Source organism: Schistocerca nitens, chromosome 6 (genome assembly GCF_023898315.1).
Source record: "Schistocerca nitens isolate TAMUIC-IGC-003100 chromosome 6, iqSchNite1.1, whole genome shotgun sequence".
Lineage (NCBI taxonomy): Eukaryota > Metazoa > Arthropoda > Insecta > Orthoptera > Acrididae > Schistocerca > Schistocerca nitens.
The window spans coordinates 247,236,762-247,258,250 of NC_064619.1; the positions used below are offsets into that span (position 1 = coordinate 247,236,762).

The following is a 21,489-nucleotide window of genomic DNA, read 5'->3' on the forward strand; positions in this document are numbered from 1 at the left end:
TATATATATATATATATATATATATATATATATATATATATATATATAACAGAGGGAAAGGAAACATTCCACGTGGCCTTTACAAATGTCTGATTGTGTCTGTGTATGTGTGGATGGATGTGTGTGTGTGTGTGCGAGTGTATACCTGTCCTTTTTCCCCCTAAGGTAAGTCTTTTCGCTCCCAGGATTGGAATGACTCCTTACCCTCTCCCTTAAAACCCACATCCTTTCGTCTTTCCCTCTCCTTCCCTCTTTGCTGATGAAGCAACCGTTGGTTGCAAAAGCTTGAATTTCGTGTGTATGTTTGTGTTTGTTTGTGTGTCTATCGACCTGCCAGCACTTTCGTTCGGTAAGTCACACATCTGTGTTTTTAGATATAATTATGTTAATAGTTAATTATGACAGACCAAATCGCTATTCAACATTGTAATGTGATATATATGGCTTTACGAAAAAAATAATTGAAAATGAAAAGGTAAATTTTACCTTATTATCCTTCCTTTGGCTCCACAATATTAGTACAAGGTTTTTGTGTTTGAGGCTCTCGGACAAGTGCCAGTAATTTCTCCAACTTCATGATTTCCAGTTCTCTAGGCTCATACTGTGGACCTTTTTTTGGTGGCTTCACTTTTTTACGGAGATTTGGGGACAGTTTCAGACTAGTTATACAACCCCTGAAAACAAAAAATAAAATACTGTTGCAACATCACATTTTTAGCCTGGTATTGATTTCTAAGGAGTTCGCAAATGTGAATGCATTTAACAAATATTATTTCAGTTCTCATCAATTTCAGAGATAGCTGTTGCATCAAATTGCTAAAATCAGATTGAAAAAAATTGAGAAAATCATGTAGTTATGTAATATGTTGAAAGCTGGTCACAAATTGTAGTTCAGTTTATGCCACTACCGATGGCAATGTTTCTTTACCATGTAAAAACAGATGTACAAAAAAAACACAAAAAGTAATAGAAACTATGTTCTCAGGTTCATGATTCTTCCAGAATTAAAATGGAAAAAGGGGCACTGATAAAAGGAAAAGAAGGGATGTAAAACAGTTCAAAAGCTATGAGCAGCCTATTCTTAACACATATTGCATCTTGGAGTGCATTTTCTCGATAATAGGTTCTACTGACACATAAAAAAGCACTCCGTCTCCAGGCCATGAGTGGCCTACTGGGACCATCCGACCGCTGTGTCATCCTCAGTGGAGGATGCGGATAGGAGGGGCATGGGGTCAGCACACGGCTCTCCTGGTCGTTATGATGGTATTCTTGACCGAAGACGCTACTGTTTGGTCGAGTAGCTCCTCAATTGGCATCATGAGGCTGAGTGCACCCCGAAAAATGGCAACAGCGCATGGCAGCCTGGATGGTCACCCATCTAAGTGCCAACCACACCCGACAGCACTTAACTTCGGCGATCTCATGGGAACCAGTGTATCCACTGTGGCAAGAACATAATATAAACACTTAAATATTAATTGTGTATAGAGTGCTGACATATACAAGACATAATCTATGTCCATATTTTCTTCTTGTTCATATATTGGGGGCTATATAATTGGGATGTTTCTGTCCAGACACAGTATGGTCCTTCCCTAGTCATGCCTCAGGTTAAGCTAATAAATTACTTTATCCATAAACAAATGGATCTAAAATTAAAAGGTAAAGTATTTTTTCATCAGTTCTCTGTTACATTTCCTTTGCTGTTCACACATTCTATGTGCTTTTTGTTTTCTTTATTACACTTGTTTATTCACATAGCATGTTCTGAACAAAGCATTATGAAGTAGACCTCTCAGGGATCGGGAACAAGTCAAGAAGGACATTAAAAAACAAATAATTATTAAACAATGGAAAAACCAGGATGGAATAACAACAATATTATGAAAAGGATAGGTTGCTGTCACTATATAGAGGAGATGTTGAGTCACAGACAGGTAGAGAGAGAGAGAGAGAGAGAGAGAGAGAGAGAGAGAGAGAGAGAGAGAGAGAGAGAGAGAGAGAGGGGGGGGGCTGCTATATGTGTGAGCTTTTGGCCAAATTGCTTTATTCTAACATAGTAAATACACACATTACATTCATGGAAGTGCAATTCCCACATGCATGACCACTGTCTCTGGACACTGAGACCGGACTACAAGCAACTGCACCTGATGGGAGAAGCAGTCTGGGTGGTGGGGGTAAGAGGGTGGGGAGTGGCAGGGATAGTAGGGTAGTGGTGGAGAAGGGTTTAGTGCTGCTTGTGGGAGCTCAAGTAGCATTTTATCATCCACCACCCTTAGCCTGTTATTCCTCCCCCTCCCAGACCCGGCCTCCTCCTCACCTCCACCACTCAGACTGCTTCTCCCATCAGGCGCAGTTGCTCACAGTCTGGTCTAAGTGGCCAGAGACAGTGGTCACGTGTGTGTGAGTTGTGCTGTGTCAATGTGTTTGTGTTTTCTATGTTAGAATAAGGCCTTTTGGCCAAAATTTCACATGTATAGCAGTCTTTTTCTGTGCCGGTCTGTGACACGGCATCTCAACAAATAATTATTTTAAGCTTATGTCTGTATATTCAACAAAACAACTAACAACTGTTAATTTTAGTGTGCATTGGCTGTTGATAAAGGCAAATAACCGAATGAATAAAAATAAATACTACGTAGTGGGACACTGAGTGGTAAATAGGCATATAAAAAAGAACTTGAAATGATAGCTCAGTTATGGGCTTGTATTCTCCTTGAGAACAAACAGACACACATACTTAGCTACAGTGCACCAACACAGTTTCCTGTCATAGTAAAGCATTAAATATGCTTGATTTTTATCTCAGAAGTGAAGAGTATCGCAGGATACTGATTTGAACACCTGGTCAAAGACAAACTTGCTAGCACCCAAAAACACTTCGGGTTTAGCTAGAGTGCATATTCAAAAGCAGAGACGAAGTGTTGACATTTAGTAAACACCATTGCATTAAATATCTGAACACAACAACGACCCATCACTTACAATGCATATATGAACTCTGTGAGGGATCAACACATTTTAATGCCTTACGTAATGAAATATTACACTGCAAGAAAAAAATTAATCCACACTTTTAGAAGTTTCCAATCCACCCAAGATTTATTGTTGGAACAGTGTATATGGAGTACATGATGTGATTACATTTACAGATCAATAGCGCAAATGGTTCTGTGGTACCACATATCAACCCATGCTGAAACACCTATACTAGTTTGTGGTGTAGCCTCCACAGGCAGCAATGCAGGTGCCGACTCTGTCAACCTATCGATTGTACAGATGGTGATATTGTCCTGGGATGTATTGTGCCATGCCTGCTCGACATGTTCATGTAGTTTTGTAAGAGTTCTCGGTCGACAAATTGTATGAATCACTTCTTGCCTCACGATATCACACGCATGCTCGATTGGAGACATTCTGCAATTGCACTGGCCAGGGAAGCTGCTCCACGTCTTGCAGAGCACATTGAGTTCCAAAGGTAATGTGTGGGCAAGCATTACCCTGATGGAACAAAATATCACTTTCCTGTTACAAGAGCAGCAAAATGACAGATCTAACAACATTCTGCACACATCAACTGCTGGTTAGCATCCTCACCAGAAACACCAAAGGTGAATGAGAGTTGTAGCTTGTTGCACCCCAGACCATAGCACCTGGGGTGGGGCCAGTTTGTCTTGGACAACATATCTACATTGTACATGCAAATGACCACCAATTGCATGCAAGAAAAATCTGCTTTCATCGCTGATGACCATGGCGTGCTATTCCATCTTCCAAGTGATCCTCTGATGCCACCAGTCGAGCCACGTATGTTGACGCTGGGGCACGAGTGGAAGATGGGCTAGAGATATGCGTGCTCATAGTCCCACTGCACATAACTGGTTTTCAACCAGTCACGTTGACACATCTAAGCACAAATCCCTCTTACGTGTGCTGTGGTAGCCGTACGATTCTCCATTGCTGCCCTTACAATACAACAGTCCTGGCGGGTGTCTACGAGAGTGTTCATGTGACTCCTGATACCTGCATCATTGCACAAATGACGCAGCATGTCCAACTTGTGTGGCAATTCTCTGAAACAGCTATCCTACCATTCAGAAGGCCAAAATTTAACTGCTTTCAAAGTCACTCAGTCAGCTGTAGGAAGCATTAATGCATCTCCATGGCATGGTTGCCCACTTGCTTCACACGTTTGCATCACACTGAGCTTTCTTGTTCTGAGCGTTCCCTATTACAGGGTAGACAGATGGCACTGTGGTAGCTATGCCACTATGCTTCTGTTGGTGGACATGGATGAAAACATTATCATTACATCTACTATCTCCCCAGGTGGCAGATCCTGTCATTGGATTAAAATCGACATCATATTTCCAGATGAACTATTTTTTTTACAGCAGTGTATTTGCTTTTGACTAACTTTCTCATCCCTTCTTATTGTTTTATAAACAAGAAATAATTATCAGACTTCTTAAAATCTCTGTCATCACTTTCACATCAGTCCTTCACATCCAGTAAAATACTGATACTTAATATCAGTATTCCTCTATGTGCATATCATAAATATTTCCTCTTGGTGTACAATAATGGAAAAACTGGTAGAAGCCGACCTCGGTGAAGATCAGTTTGGATTCCGCAGAAATGTTGGAACACGTGAGGCAATACTGACCCTACGACTTATCTTAGAAAATAGATTAAGGAAAGGCAAACCTACATTTCTAGCATTTGTAGACTTAGAGAAAGCTTTTGACAATGTTGACTGGAATACTCTCTTTCAAATTCTAAGGGTGGCAGGGGTAAAATACAGGGAGCGAAAGCCTATTTACAATTTGTATAGAAAGCAGATAGCAGTTATAAGAGTCGAGGGACATGAAAGGGAAGCAGTGGTTGGGAAGGGAGTGAGACAGGGTTGTAGCCTCTCACCGATGCTATTCAATCTGTATATTGAGCAAGCAGTAAATGAAATGAAAGAAAAGTTTGGAGTTGGTATTAAAATCCATGGAGAAGAAATAAAAACGTTGAGGTTCACCGATGACATTGTAATTCTGTCAGAGACAGCAAAGGACTTGGAAGAGCAGTTGAATGGAATGGACAGTGTCTTGAAAGGAGGGTATAAGTTGAATATCAACAAAAGCAAAATGTGGATAATGGAATGTAGTCGAATTAAGTTGGGTGATGCTGCGGGAATTAGATTAGGAAATGAGACACTTAAAGTAGTAAAGGAGTTTTACTATTTGGGGAGCAAAATAACTGATGATGGTCGAAGTAGAGAGGATATAAAATGTAGACTGGCAATGGCAAGGAAAGCGTTTCTGAAGAAGAGAAATTTGTTAACATGAGTATTGATTCAAGTGTCAGCAAGTTGTTTCTGAAAGTATTTGTATGGAGTGTAGCCATGTATGGAAGTGAAACATGGACGATAAATAGTTTAGACAAGAAGAGAATAGAAGCTTTCGAAATGTGGTGCTACAGAAGAATGCTGAAGATTAGATGGGTAGATCACATAACTAATGAAGAGGTATTGAATAGAATTGGGGAGAAGATCAGTTGGTAGGACATGTTCTGAGGCATCAAGGGATCACCAATTAAGTACTGGAGGGCAGCATGGAGGGTAAAAATCGTAGAGGGAGACCAAGAGTTGAATACACTAAGCAGATTCAGAAGGATGTAGGCTGCAGTAGGTACTGGGAGATGAAGGGGCTTGCACAGGATAGAGTAGCATGGAGAGCTGCATCAAACCAGTCTCAGGACTGAAGACCACAACAACAACAACATACAATAATCAGCCAGAACATTATGACCACTGACCTACTATTGATATAAAGGCATTCTGGCAATAGCAGAATCACCCGACGAGGATTGAGTGCTAGTCAGACACACACACACACAGTGCATGTAGTATCAGTGAGAATGCTATCCCATGTGTAGAATGGGGAAGGCACACAATCTATCTGAGTTTGACTGAGGGGAGATTGTGATGGCATGGAGGCTCAGCAAGAGCATTTTGGAAACTGCATGACTTGCTGGGTGTTCAAGTGCTGTGGTGAATGTTCTCAACATGTGGTAAAATCAAGGTGAAACCATGTCCAGATGTTGTGGGATTGGGCAGCCAACCCTCATTACAGACTTCGGACGTTGTAGACTGTGCAGACTGGTAAAAAAGTACAGGCAGTGAACTGAGGTGGGACTAACATCAGACTTTAATGGTGGGCAGAATACAAGTGTGTCTGAATGCACAGTGCACTGAACACTTGTAACGATGGGCCTCCACATCCGACGGCGCTGTGCATGTGCCAATATTAACACATGACATTGGCAACTATAACTGTAATGGGCAAATGATCATCGGCACCGGACATTGACACGGTGGCAGAGCGTTGCATGGTCTGATGAATCCCGATACCCTCATCATCGTGCCGATGGGAGGGCGCAAATCCACCATCTTCCAGGGGAAATGCTCCTTGATACCCGCACTGTGGAAAAGAGACAAGCTGGTTGTGGCTCTATTATGTTATGGGGGGAACATTCACTTGGGAATCCATGGGTTCAGTGGAGCTTGTGCAAGGCACTATGATGGCCAAGGAATATCATACACTTGTTGCAAACCATATACAGCCTTTCATGATGATCATGTTTCCTGACAGCAGTGACACTTATCAACAAGATAATGCACCATGTCATAAGGCCAGGAGTGTGATGGAGTGGTTTGAGGAACACAGTGGCAGGTCCAATTGATGTGCCGACCCCTCAACTTGCCAGATCTGAACCCAGTCAAAGACATCTGGGATGTGATTGAATGTGGCACCAGAGCTTATTCCCGTCCTCCTACCAAGGCCTCATTGCTTCCATGCCACGATATGTCAGTGCTGCTATCCGTGCCGAGGGTGGACATACCTAGGTAGGAGGTTCTGCGGTGTATGGCTGGTGCATTACAACCCAGCCACACACCACACAACAGAGGGCTGCAGATTGCTGCCTTGTCAAGGTGCCTGCAATGCAACCACAGCCCATTCTGGCTGCATCAGCTGCTGCAGTATTTTAGGGCGCCACATCCAGAGGACACGACAGGTACTATCTCTCATCTGTGAGTGACATGATACCACACAACTTCCCTGTATTCCTCCATTGACCAGTCTTCATAGGACATCGTCCAGCAGCTCACCAGTCAGTGCAATTTCCAGACTTGATCTTGATGTCTCGACTTGACAGTAAAAGTGTAGTCAGGCTACTCATCAGTGCACATTGCTCACAAGTGGAAATAGACGCCACGTAATAAAACTGGTTATAGTAAGACAAATGTACTACCCAATCTTGGATCATATGAAGTGAATGATACCACAGTGAAGAAGTAAAAACCAAAAATCCACTGCTACAAAGCTATGTGAAAATGTTTAAATGTCAGTGTTTATAAATACTTAATGTAACTACAATGATTATTACGAACTTCTCAAAAAAGATAGACTATTAGTCCTATTTTATTTATGAAATGTATATCCCAAAGATTATTTTGCATAATTGGATCGATATATGATAGTAATTTCTCTGTTACATGTTGTTAAAGGAAAAGTTTTGTTCTTTTGGGCTGTTCGTTGTAAGAGTCTGAAGTGCGAGGATGGAGAACGAATTATGTGGTTTTATTGATTTGTATCGTGAAGTGAGAGGACTGAAAATATACGCATAATTCTGCAGAGAGTCCACCAAATTTCTCGTTGTTATTAAGGCAGTAACCCAATTACCCTCTCGACAATTATAGGAAGATAACCACAGAAAGGAAGAGAACAATGATCCATCAGCATACAACAAAGAAGAGCAACAAAAAAGATGATATTTAACAGAACTGGTTATTAAAATTTGACTGTCACTGTCATTCACTGCAGTGTGTCACTATCTCAGTGTGGCAAGTGCTGCGAAAATGTGACCAGCTGCCCAAATTACTAACTTACTCCAAACATCAGTAACATTAGGCAAAAACAGGGTGGGGACAGTCAGAATATGACGGCATCGTCCATGATGTTCTGAAAGTAAAATGTGAATACTAAGTTGGACTATTTTTCTTCTTGTAGATTAAAAGATATTGTGAAAATTTTATGTGAACATTTAGCCAGGTAGGAATCATAGATATGAAACAGCAACAATAACAGCAAAAAAGGAGTTCACAAACAGGAAGAAAAAAATAAAAAGTGCGGTGAACGATTAACAACGTTGACATCCAACAACAAAAGTAAGTACCGGAAATATTTTCTTTATTTATTTTTTGGTGAAATGTTTCATTGTATAATTGTTTACAATGATAGTCACTGAAGAATCTGGATCAATAGAGAATAATATAGGCATGGGAGACTTAAGTAGTGTCATGAAACAAGAACAGGACAGCTTTACTGACAAAATGGCAATACAGGAAAAACAAACTGATGAATTAAAACGAGATGATAATAATGACATTAATACAATGCTGTCATTGTTAATAAAAATGAGCAATTACAAGTTTGCAAAAATAAATAAGTAACACGAAAATCATAAACAAGATAATAAGATTCAGTTCACAGAAATGAGCAGTGATAATAAGAATCAGTTCACAGAAATTGGTCATTCAACAGGAGCATTGTTTGATTGTGTCAGCAAAAATACAGCTCAATTTAATGATATCAAACAAAAAATTGACAGATTAGATGGCCGAGTAGAGTCTTTGGAGTCCAAAATAAAAGAAATTTAACTTAAATTTAATTATGAAGTTAAAATTGTCAAAGATGAGATCACTGAATTTATAAAAATAAATTAAAAAAAATTGCTTTTGAAAAAGTGCATTTAGAAATAAGAATCATTGACAAAAATGTAAATTGTCAAATTTTGACTTTAAAAACTAATGTTGGCACCAAACTGGCACTTGTTGAAAGTAGTTTTATTGAACATGTGAAAACAGTAGACAGAAAATTCACAGAAAATGTAAAATTAAGTAACAACAGAATGAGCACCCTTTAAAGTAGTGCTTCGGTTTTGTGTAAAAAGTTGAGGAATTGTCTAATGATGTAGTTGGTAGAAATCTTGTGAACAATGTTGGTACCCCGTTTTGCAACATTCTAGTGAAAAACTTTTCAGATGGAGGTAGTGTACATTCTGTAGATTTTCTGCAGGAAGTCATCTGTCAAACATACTCGAGGTTCAACACGGAGTGCCACAGGGATCTAAATTGGGACCACTTCTTTTCCTTGTACACATAAGTGACTTACCAGGAAATATAGATGTAAAGACATAAATGTATGCAGATGACACAACTTTTTTATCTGTAGACCATGTACTTGATAACCTTGTAAGTGATATGAAATTGGCAAAAGAAAATGCAACTTCATGGTTTAATGCCAATGGTCTGCTATTAAATGAGGAAAAGACCCAGAATATGTGGTTCAGTCTATCAAAGACTACAAAAATAGAAAAACAAAAGGCAAAGTTTTTAGGTATTGTACTTGACAACAGTCTAACATGGAACTCTCATGTTGATCACATAGTGGTTAGGTTGTCAAGAGTTATATATTTGTTGAAGAGACTGATGTGTTGTGTGACATCTGAATACGTAAGGACAGTGTACTTTGCCTTTTTTCAATCTGTTTTAAGGTATGGGTTAATACTCTGGGGAAACAGCAGAAAAATAAATGAAATTATGGTGATCCAGAAGAAAGCAATCAGAGTAATGGCTAAGGGAGATAATAGAACACATTGTAAACCATTGTTCATTGAATACAGAATTTTAACAGTTATTAATTTATATATTCTTGATAGTGTTAACTACATACTTGCTGAACTACCTAATTTAAGTGTAACAAATGAAAGGCATGACTACTATACAAGAACGTGTACTTCTCTGCTGTTGCCACAAAATAGATTAGCTACAACTAACAATAGTCATAAGTTGGGTTCAAATGGCTCTGAGCACTATGGGACTTAACTGCTCAGGTCATCAGTCCCCTAGAACTTAGAACTACTTAAACCTAACTAACCTAAGCAGCACATACATTCATGCCCGAGGCAGGATTCAAACCTGCGACCGTAGCGGTCGCGCGGTTCCAGACTGTAACGCCTAGAACCGCTCGGCCACCCCAGCCGGCCTAGTCATAAGTATATGGAAATTAAAATATATAACAAATTGTCTAAAATGGGTCAATCAAGCCTGACAAATTATTTAAAGACAATGTTCATAACTTCTTGTTAACTAATCCATTCTATTCATTAGAAGAATTTTTAGAAATGCCCAATATCAACTTAAATATGTAAAAATTTATTTTGTAAAATTAATAGGTTAAGTGAACTGACGAAGTCTATTGGATGTAATAATGCTGAATGACCAATAAAGAATCTGAATCTGTATCTATTGAGAGAGATGAAAGCATTACAATCATGATAAAAAACCTGTGTTTAACTTTGTATCCAGAATGGTGGCAAAATTTAAACATGTGGTTGTAAAACAACTTAAAGACAAGTACCACAGTGTTGATCTAAATGAAACAGGTAAGTACTTATGGATTGATGAAATTGTCAGTGACAGTGATAATGATGTCAGTGTTAATTTAATGAAAGTGTGTCAAGGCAATGAAAATGGTAAGAATAATAATGATTTTAGAGGCTTTAGTTTTGAAGAGATAGAAGATGACCTGTCACATGAGGATGTCAAGACTGATAAATGTACTGAAGTTCGTTGTCCGTTCATTAAACCAACCCCCTTTACAGATGAGCCACGTGAAAAATAGGTAGTAATCGAGCCGAGTTCAGTTGCAATTGGGGGCTCAGCCGGGATAGGACTTTCTTCCATATTCCATAGTATTTCGGAATCGAATGTCCGTCTGATGTTAGGCTTTTGAACAGTCAGTGTGGGGGCTCTGAGCTAAATCGGTGCATTAGGAGTACCGGAGTGTTTGTGCTAGACAAGATAGCGCTGCCCCGTGGTTACGCCGATATAAGGCCACCACGATTGTGAAGCAGTCAGTTACACAGTCTAATGAGTCGACCACGTGTTGCCGCGGGTAAAAACCGCCGTGCTTGCCGTATCCACGTGTTGCCACGGGTAAAACAGTCGTCCGTGCCGCGATACGTGCTGCCGCGAGAAGAAACCGTCGTCCGTGCCACGTCCATGTGTTGCTACGGGTAAAGCAGTCGAAGCTGTATCCGCTTGCTGCCGACGATCAACGCCGTCGTCCGTGCCACCGACCAACACTACTACATGCTGCCAGGGGCCTACGCAACATGTTCTCGCTCCTGATTGAGTTTGCTGTGTGTCCACGCCGCCGATTAAGATTCATTGCATAGCTGTGCCGCGGAGCTCACTGCAGACGTCGCGTCACATGGGGATTTAAAAGATAAGTACAGTCAGTAGCTACATTGAAAAATTGTGTCCTTTCATTAGCCATGGCCGATGAGACGCGTGAATCTCAAAGTGAAGGCGAGTCAGTGGATGTTAGGAGTACCTGTAGTAGCCCTAGCATGCCAAAAGAAATAGGCTGGATACCAGGAAGTGACCTCAGCACATTTTTTGTAAAACTTACTAGTAAATTAGGAGAAATAGACTCGAAAATAGGGAATATAAAAACTGCAATAGTTGGAGAAATGGATTCGAAAATAGGGGATATGGAATTAAGACTTAGTGATAAAATAAAGACAGTGAGTGAAAAATTTGATCAGCTAGATCTCAAATTCACTCAAATTACAGATAAAGTTGAAAACACAGTTAAAATTGTTGAGGGAATTATTGAGAGAGTTGATGAGGTTGAAAGAGGCCTAGTAGCCAAGGTGGACACTGTGTAAAGTAATCTTGTGGGGCAGATTCAGGTACAGGAACAGAAATGCACATTATTTCAAAGACAAACAGAGGCAGACATTGAATCCATTAAGATAGGAGTGCTGGATTGCCATAAGGGAATTACTGACAATAAGAAGGAATTAGAAGGGGAAATAAATGTCTTGAGGGAAACAGTTAATACTGTGGCAGCAGGAAATGGAAATTTATTGTTGGGATATCCTCTGGGGCATGGATTTCAGTCAAAACCTTTTAATGGGGAGAGTAAATACCATGCAGTTGACTTTTTAGCTGCGTGTAAGGATAACTTTGTGACAGGGATGAGTGAGCAGGCAAAAATTAAATATGTTAAGAGGCAGTTGGAAGGGGGAGCTCAAACATGGGCAAACCAAAACGATGATAAATTTTGTGATTTTAAAACTTTCGAAAACCTGTTCTTGAGCAAATACTGGGGCCAAGCAAAACAATTAAGATTGCAAAACGATTTTTTGAATGGATCCAGTTACAAGAGTGGAAAGGAAAGTATGAGAGAGTTCTGTGTTAGAGAACTGAATAAATTAAATCATCTGGATAGGCCACTGGGCGTATTAACAGAAATATCTACACTAAAGAGAAGATTACCAGAGCATTTGCAATGGGATTTGATTCACAGTGCAACAGATTCAGTGAAAGAATTTCTTAATTTTGTGGATAATATGGACAGGGCATTGTGCTACAGACCTAAATACATGGAACATAGGGAGAGTGGAAGGTATCATGAAAGGGGAAACAGTATTAATTATGAATACAGTAATAACCATAACAGGTGGAGAGAAGATAGAAGTAATCAGGATAGAGATTGGAGAAGCACGCCACAAAGGTATAACAGAAATTTTGGAGGGAGAAGAGACAATTTTGATCAGATGAGGAGTGATAGAGAAGGTATGAGAGTAGGAATGCCAGATGCAAATGGACAGGGTAGGCAATCAAAAAACTAATTGATGCCTCACTTAAGGTCCGCAGGGGGGCTGGTAATTATGTGAACAGGGCCAGACAAGGACATGATGGGATGAGTAATAAAGTCAGCAAGGAGAATAGGGAAATTGGGATATGTCATATGGATGCTGTCTTAGGAAATGAAAATCTATGGGGGGGTTTTAACAATTATAGAAATACAGATAAAAGGTATAAGAGGAAAAAAGGGAACAAGGCTAATATCAGCAATGAACAGTGTGAGTTTTACATTGATGACATGTTTAAAAGGGAAGAGAAATTACAAGCAGGGGAGGACAATATTGGTTTGTGTGCAGCAAAATTCATTGAAAGATCAGAGACAGAGGTAGTTTCATCAAAAGGGGGAACAGAAGTGGATATGGAATTAAGGGGCAATGTTCACAGTAATAATTGGTGTGATGAATGGGTAGAGATGTCTATTGGAAATAGTATGGAGAATTGTGGAAAAGGTGAGGAGAGGGTTATTCAGTGTGATGTAAAGGCTAATATGAGTGGTGTATTTGACAATGTGGAAAATGCTGGTAAATTACCTACTGATAAGGTTACTGTGCTTGTGGGTGCAGGTGTTAACTGTGGTAGTGATAATGACTTCAGTGTGGATATGGAAATGCGTAATGATATGGAGAATGTTGCTGTAGGTTGCCCAGAAGATAAAATTGAAACCTATGTTTTCTTAACTGATGATGCAAGCCTCAAAGATGTTAATTGTGGATGGTTAGGAAAGGAGGAGGCTGATTATGATTTGAGTGATTGGGTGTCCTATGCAAAATTACATAAAGCTTTGATGCCTGAAGAACGGGGTAAAATAAAATTTAAAATTGCCAGAAAATTGGAAGAATTAAGTGAAGAAGAGAATGTTGAGTTTGCTATTAAGGATCTGTTTGAAGGGGATACTGATGTATGTTTTGGAGAAAGACCTAAAGATATTTGCATTATGCAAGACGAAAGCAGGAGTGAAGTAGAAAGAGATTTATTACAGGAATCAGGGCTGAACAGAGTATAAATAGAGGTGATACAGCCAATAATTGATATCAGTGTGGGAGGAGTTGCAGATGTAGCATTATTAGACTCTGGCTCAAGTTTATCTGCAATCTCTGAATTTTTCTGGCAGCAAATTAAAGGTTTAGGATTAATAGAATTACCAGTTACAGGAGTCAAAATTAAGACAGCAACTGGGACAAGTAGCAAGCCCATCAGCAGGGAAGTATTACTGGAATTTAATAGTAATGAGTATTGTTTTGATATTAGTTGCTTTGTGGTGAAGGGTTTGGCGTTGAATGTAATTTTGGGTATGGACTTCTTGTACAAGTATGACTGTAGCATTTTTGTAAAGGACAGAGTGGTAGAATTTGATGCTGGTGGAAATAGATGAAGAATAAAATTTAAAGGGGAATTAAAAGGAGGTGAGACAATTACTCATTTACAAAGGCTAGAAGAGGTAGGTGATGAGATCTGCACTGAACAGCAGATACATGACAAAGTAAATGAAATGGGACATTTAAATGAGGAACAAAAGGTGCAGCTTACAGGTTTATTGTGTAAGCATAAGCATGTGTTCTCTGACAAACCTGGAAAAGTCGTGGATTTCAGTTACGTTTTGAGGGTATTGCCACATGAAGTGATAAGGGCCAAACCTTATCCTATAGCAATAGCTAATAGAGAGGCTGTAAGGGCAAGGATACAGATGATGTTGAAGTGGGGCATACTGGAAATGGGGAGGAGTGAGTATTGTAATCCAATAGTAGTGGTGAAAAAGAGGGATGGTTCTATAAGAATAGTACTGGATGCAAGAAAGCTAAATAAAATAATAGTCAAAGAAAATGATCAGCCAGAGAACATGGATGAGCTGTTGCAAAAATTTTATAATGTTAAAATTCTGTCAAGTGTTGATTTGACTTCAGGGTTCTGGCAGGTGCAATTGGCTGAAGAGAGCAGAAAGTACACTGCTTTCTTATTTGAGGGCAGGACTTATATGTTTACAGTTGTGCCATTTGGTTTATCAATATCTGTAGCAGTCTTTGTAAGGGCTTTAAGTCATGTGTTGGGTGATGAACTAATGAGAAAATTGACAGTGTACGTAGATGACATTTTGATTACGAGTAGCAATTGGCAAGAGCACTGTCAGCTGTTGGAGGCTGTATTCAAGGCTATATCTAAAGGGGGGATGACCCTAAAGTTAAGTAAGTGTGAATTTTTTCAAGCAACATTACTATTTCTCGGTCATCAGTTAACTCCTGATGGCATTCTGCCCAATAAAGAGAAAATCAAGGCTATTGTTGACTGCAAGGTGCCAACGAACAGGAAACAATTGAAATCATTTATAGGACTATGTTCATTCTATAGGAAGTACATAAGTGATTATAGCCTGAATTCACCTAACTTATGTAGACTATTAAAGAAAAGTGTAACCTGGTGCTGGACATCTGACTGTGACCAGGAATTTAAAGCCATCAAGAATAGCTTAAAAAACAGCAAAATTTTGTTCTATCCAGATTTGTCTTTGCCTTTCTGTATTGGGGCAGACAGCTCAGATTATGGGATAGGGGCAGTGCTATTTCAGGAGAGGGTAGTAGATGGGAAGACCGAGCACAGGGCAATCGCTTTTGCAAGCAGAATGCTGTCCAAACATGAATTGATGTATGGTATCTCAGAGAAGGAACTGTTAGCCATAGTTTTTGGATTTCAGAAGTTCAGGATATATGTGGAAGGTAGGAAAGTGATTGTTTACACAGACCATAAGGCTCTGAGCTATTTGCAAGAATGTAAGCTGTTAAATAATAGACTCATGAGATGGGCCATGTTTTTGCAGCAGTTTAACTATGAGATAAGATATATTAAGGGCACAGACAACAATGTGGCTGATGCCTTATCAAGATTACCTTTCATTGGAGAAGAACATGAAGCGAATGGAGACGAGAAAGAACTACAGATATTGTATATGAAAGGAGTGGGTGGAGAGAAGGAAATCAGATCCATCTGTAAGGACATGAGGAGACTTCAGAATGGGGACCAAACCTTGAAGTTTATCAAAACAATCTTTGGAAGTAAAGAACATGAAAAAATAGCTAAATATTATAGAATTTATAAAGGTATTTTATTTAGACGAAGAAATTTGGACAAAGAGGAGTGGAAGGTATGTTTTCCAGATGAGCATGTGGAAAAATTAATAAATTACATCCACCTTAGCCATGGGCATTATGGGGCTCAAAAATGTTTGGAAATACTGCAGGACTATGTTAGTTTTAACAACATGGCCAGGAGAGTAAAGAGACAGTTGGCTTCTTGTGACAAATGTCAAAAAGTGAAGTATAATACTATTGCAGTACAAGGAGAGATGCAGAATATTGTTCCTAAAAGAAATGGTGAACTGCTGGCTATTGATTTATTTGGGAGGCTGCCAACAGGCCGAGGGGGTGTAAAGTATGTTCTTTTAGCTGTTGATGTATTCTCAAAGTTTGTAAGGCTGTATCCACTGAAAAAGGTCACTAGCCAGAATATAATTAACAAGCTAGAGAAAGATTACTTTGTGAATGTTATAAAACCAGAGAATGTTCTGTCTGATAATGGAGCACAATTTGTATCTAGTGTGTGGGGGAAGTTTATGCAAAGATCTGGGATGAAGCATATAAGGATTTCAGTGTATCACCCTGCGGGAAACCCTGCTGAGAGGTATATGAGGGAGCTGGGTAGGCTATGTAGGACATATTGCAGTAAAAAGCATAGTACTTGGGCAGAATATATAACTGTGTTTGAGGATCTTATGAACACAGTGAAGAGTTGTGCAACAGGATTCTCACCCTATGAGCTCATGAAAGATATCAAGCCTGACAATCTAATAGCAGAAAACATAGATTTTCCTCCATCTCAAGACTTGACAAGTCAAGAGAAGATGCAGGTGGCCAGACAGCAAATGTTAAAGAAAGGACATCAGAGACAGAGGAGGCATGGAGAAAGGTATAAGACAACAAAGTTCAAGGAGGGAGATAAGGTGCTGGTGAGGAACAAGAAAAAATCCAGTGACATTGATGGCGAAATCAAAAAGTTATTTGAATTATACCAAGGACCCTTTGAGATAATGGGTTGTCCACACCCTAATGCATATAGGTTGGTATATCCAGTGTCCAAAAAGCCATTTGGACTGAGAAATGTAACGGAGTTGAAAAAATATGTGGTAAAAGAATAAAGATTAAGGAAGTGAGATTCCCATGTACACTATTGTCGAGTTAAAAAAAATTATTGGGGGCTATGTATACGTGTATTTATAATTGGAGTATTATTTATGTTACTGTGTATGTTGCGATGCCATTGTTGGTGGTCAACAAACTTCATTATACTGTATATATTTGCAATAAGTGAATCTGTTGTCCAATGGATTTGCACAACTGGTGTGGGTGTGATAAAAGCCTTGTTGAAAGTCATACGGGAACTGAAACCTACTGTGCATATAGTCTATTTCTGTATAAATATGTGGAGAATATAGGAGGGAGGAAATCTGCAAATAGTTTGTTAAAAAATAGTTGATATTTTTATTAAAATTTCTAATGTATCTGTGGCACCTGGAGTTGATACTGGTGCGTGGGGGTAGAAGTGTCGGAGGTCCTGATCTGGGAACATTTGAAGGGTGAAATAGAATATATTTAACTATGCCATGTTTGTGTTTGATTTGTGTGCATGTTTGTCATTTGTACAAACCTCAATAAGAACTGATCAGTGAAAACAGGATGTTCGAGGGAGGATTTGGATAGCCTGATTCCTGGGAAATGTGGATCTGTATGTCTAGGCAAGATTTATGAGGATTTGATTAAATTTTGATAGGATGACTTGGCTAATGAGAGGAAGCACAGTGCTGTTGGCTGACAAGTTTGGAAAGACTGTATTCCAATGCATAAACCTGTGAACACAAGGATCTGGTTACAACAACTTCGTGCAACTTACTGAAACAACTGTGTAAAAAGTGGAAGTGTTAATGTGCAGTGAGTGGGCAACCTACATATAGACTAACATGGGCATTTATTTTGCCTGCCCAGTCGCTCAATAGGATACTATCTAATTGTATATTTGAGTTGGATACATTGTTGGATTATGTATGTATGTTTTCCTAATGACAGTACATACACTGATTAACTCACCACTATAACACTGTTCTACGAGTTTTGGTGCCATTATAGTTATAATTAAAATGTTTAATATATAAAGTAATATGGGTTCACTCCATTTGGTGCTACTTCATGTTGCCGTTACTAAGGTAATGTCACCATGAAGTGGGGGTATGTAAGGTAACAGGGGATAATATGGAACTCTTTCAAGTAATTTAAAATTTAAAGCACGGCAGCAGAGATAATATGCTGGGCAAAATAGACTGGAAAATACTTGTTTGTGTTTTGATGGACGTTGTAGTTCCGTGGGATAGTGTTTTGGTTTTCTTTTAATTGCAATGAATTATATAAGTGTGGTGATAATTTGTAAAATTATATAATGTATTTAGATTTAAGTATTTAAATATTATAAAATATTGTAAACAAATTGTGGCCATGTTTAGCAATTGTTTTGACTACTGTGGTGTCATGTGACCTGACTCAGGACTGTGGATGTGAGTGGGAAAATCGGGGTCTTTTGTCGTTGGCCGTTGTGGTGGTGAGTTGGGAGCGGGAAAGTGCGGCGAGTGCAAGCATGGACGCCAGGGTATGCGAAGGAACAAAGTGAAAGTGTGTGGGTGTGAGACAAACAGTGTACGAATTGCACCGATTATTATTTGTGAACTTAAAAATGCATGGCCACAACGTTAAAGAGTTTCTTTTGAATAAATAAGTTTCAATCTGAACGTGTATAGTTCAATTCACTGCTCTTCAAAAGCCAGCCAATATCAGACTCAATAATAGGGGTGCAAATGCAACCGTTTACTACCAACCCCCTTTACAGATGAGCCACGTGAAAAATAGGTAGTAATCGAGCCGAGTTCAGTTGCAAGGTCAGAATAGGATCATGGGAAGGCAGGTGTTTTGACACAGGCAGCCAATTTCAGGAGTGTCTGACTCATTAAGTAAAAAAATTAAAACATGATGAAGACTATGTAGAATTACCTGTAATTGGAGTATAGATTAAAGGTGAAACTGGGAAACATAGTAAAGTCAGGCTTTAGTTACTTTTGCAATTGATGTTTAATAATTCAAGATCTCTGTGAAGATCTTATCCTTGGCATGACATGGATAGTTAGTGTGAATGCAGGTTTTGATTGGGGAGGATAGAAGCTGATCATCAATGCACCTGATGGAGATTGTATTTGTACTGATTTTATAAAGTCAACTATATCTTATGAGGAGGATAAAATAAATAGCATCAATGTTTAAAAGACAGTGGATTTCTACTTAAAGATATTCCACGATTAGACACAGATGAAGCTGAATTTAAAGAACTTGTAGACACTAGATTTCAGAAGGAAAATGGTTGACTGATAATCAGAAATTGGCATTGGAATCTTTGTTATGGCGGTATAGTGATGTGTTTAGTAGTGTTCCAGAGGTAGAGTGAGAGGATATCAGTGTACATTGCAGCTAAAACCACATCAACCATTTTTTAAAAAACCATATTGTGTACCTATAGCTAAGAGAGCTGCACTTGAGAAAGAGTTGCATAAGATGGAAGTGTGTGATATCAAAGAGGTGTTAGCTCATAGAACAACTCATCAGTCATAAGAGATGGTGGAGTGAGATTGTTTCTCTATTCTAGGTATTTGGAGAAGTATTTGTGCAGAGAAACAGAACACCCTGAAAACACTGATGAACTTTTACATAAATATAAAAACATTCAGATTATGTTTAGTTGGGATTTAACTTCTGGATTTCATGAGATACCTTTAGCTCCAGAATCACATAAATATACTGCCTTTCATTACACTGGTAGATATTACCAATACTGTGTAGTACCTTTTGGTTTGAACTCATCTGTAGCTGAGTTCATAAGAACATTAGAATATGTACTTGGCCAGGATATGGTAGGAAAACACTCTAGTTTGTGTTAGTGTTATACTTGGATTAAAAAGAGTGTAAGACAAGGTAATACTTTTTCGCCCTGTTGTTCAATGTATACACCAAAGAACCAGTAATGGAAATAAAAGAAAGATTCAGGAGTGGAATTTTGCTAACTGAACCAAGTTGGGAAGAGCATTTGGAATTGTTGAAGCAGGTAGGTGACAAATTTAGGCAAGAAGGTATGAGTCTGAAACTCGAAAAATGTAAATTTGCTGTCCCTGAACTAAAAGTTTTAGGTCATGTAATTACTGGGGAAGAAATCTTGGCAGATCATGATAAAATTAAAGCAGTCTCAGATTTTCCAGCACCATGTAGTAGAAAGCAACTGAAGTCTTTTATGGTTTATGTGGATTTTATCAAAACTTTGTGAGTGGACAAAGTTTGCATACATCCTGTTCATTTTCTTATTCTAGATTTTTGGTTGACCCAAGTTCAGTTAACTGGAGTTGTATTGTACTGTGTAAAATAGGCACTGTCTAGTTTTACAAATTACATGTGCTCTCTTCTGGAAAGTGCTCTGGATGAACTGCCAGTAAGTGAAAAATTTTTTGAGCTGCAGCCATACAACCCGTAAGACTCACCAGCAACTAATACATCCAATCCTGTTGTGAAAGCCTTCATTGTATGCACAAAATGTAATGTTACATAGAATTAAGGTATGTTTGTTATGAAGAATACTTATGTGACACAGCTGCTATGGAAACAGTGAATTTCACAACGTAAAATATTCCACAGAAACTTCAAAACTGAAAAGTACATGAAAATGAAAATATTAGAAAGGCACATGAGAATGAAAATATTAACATCAAATTTATAAAAATGTAAAGAAAAGAAAATATACGAAAATTAAAAAGAACTTTGGACAAAAGAGAAGCAGCTGCATGAATATCAAGGGCTAAGATGGCAAGCCGGTACAAAGAAGGGAAAGCTGAAAGGTGGAAGGAACTGAATGAAGAGCTGTAAAAGGAAAATGAACTTGATGACACTATTGTAGAAAGCTAAGAAGAAGTAAATGCAGATGAGATGGGAGATGCGATACTGCGAGATGAACCTGATAGAGCACTGAAATGCGTAAGTCGAAACAAGATCCCTGGAGTAGACAACAGTCACCCAGAACTACTGAGATCCTTGGGAAAACCAGCCATGATAAAACTATTTCACATGGTATGCAGGGTATATGAGACAGGCAAAACATCTTCAGATATAAAGAAGAATGCAGTAATTTCTATTCCAAAGAAGCCAGGTGCTGACAGATATGAGTATTACTGAACTATCAGTTTACTAAGTCATTGCTGCAAAACACTGACATAAATTATTTACGGGAGAACAGATGTACTGGTAGAGGTCATCCTTGGAGAGGATCAGTTTTGGTTTCAGAGAAATTTTGGAACATGTAAGGCAATACAGGCTCTATGTCTTATCTTAGAAGAAAAGTAAATCCACTTTTATAGTATTTGTAGATTTAGAGTAAGCTTCTGGCAGTGTTGACTGGAATGAACTCTAAAATTCTGAATGAAGCCACGATATAGAACAGGGAAAGAAAGGTCATCCAAAATTCGTCCAGAAAACAGACTGCAATTATAAGAGATTAACAGGTGAGTGAGGGAAGATTGCACCTTACCCAGAAGTTTTTCCCTCTATACACTGAGCAAACAGTGAAGGACTGTAAGTAGAAATTTGGAA

General features: G+C 38.8%; 1 protein-coding gene across 1 annotated transcript in view; it reads right to left on the reverse strand.

The window, feature by feature from the left end:
• Window positions 1–490: 490 nt before the first annotated feature.
• The window catches only part of LOC126263309 (dynein intermediate chain 2, ciliary), a 196,700-nt gene continuing 175,701 nt past the window's right edge, over window positions 491–21,489 (reverse strand). The window contains exon 9 of the mRNA XM_049960398.1: window positions 491–674. Within this exon, the coding sequence (XP_049816355.1) occupies window positions 491–674 (184 nt within the window). The remainder of the gene's footprint in view (window positions 675–21,489) is intronic.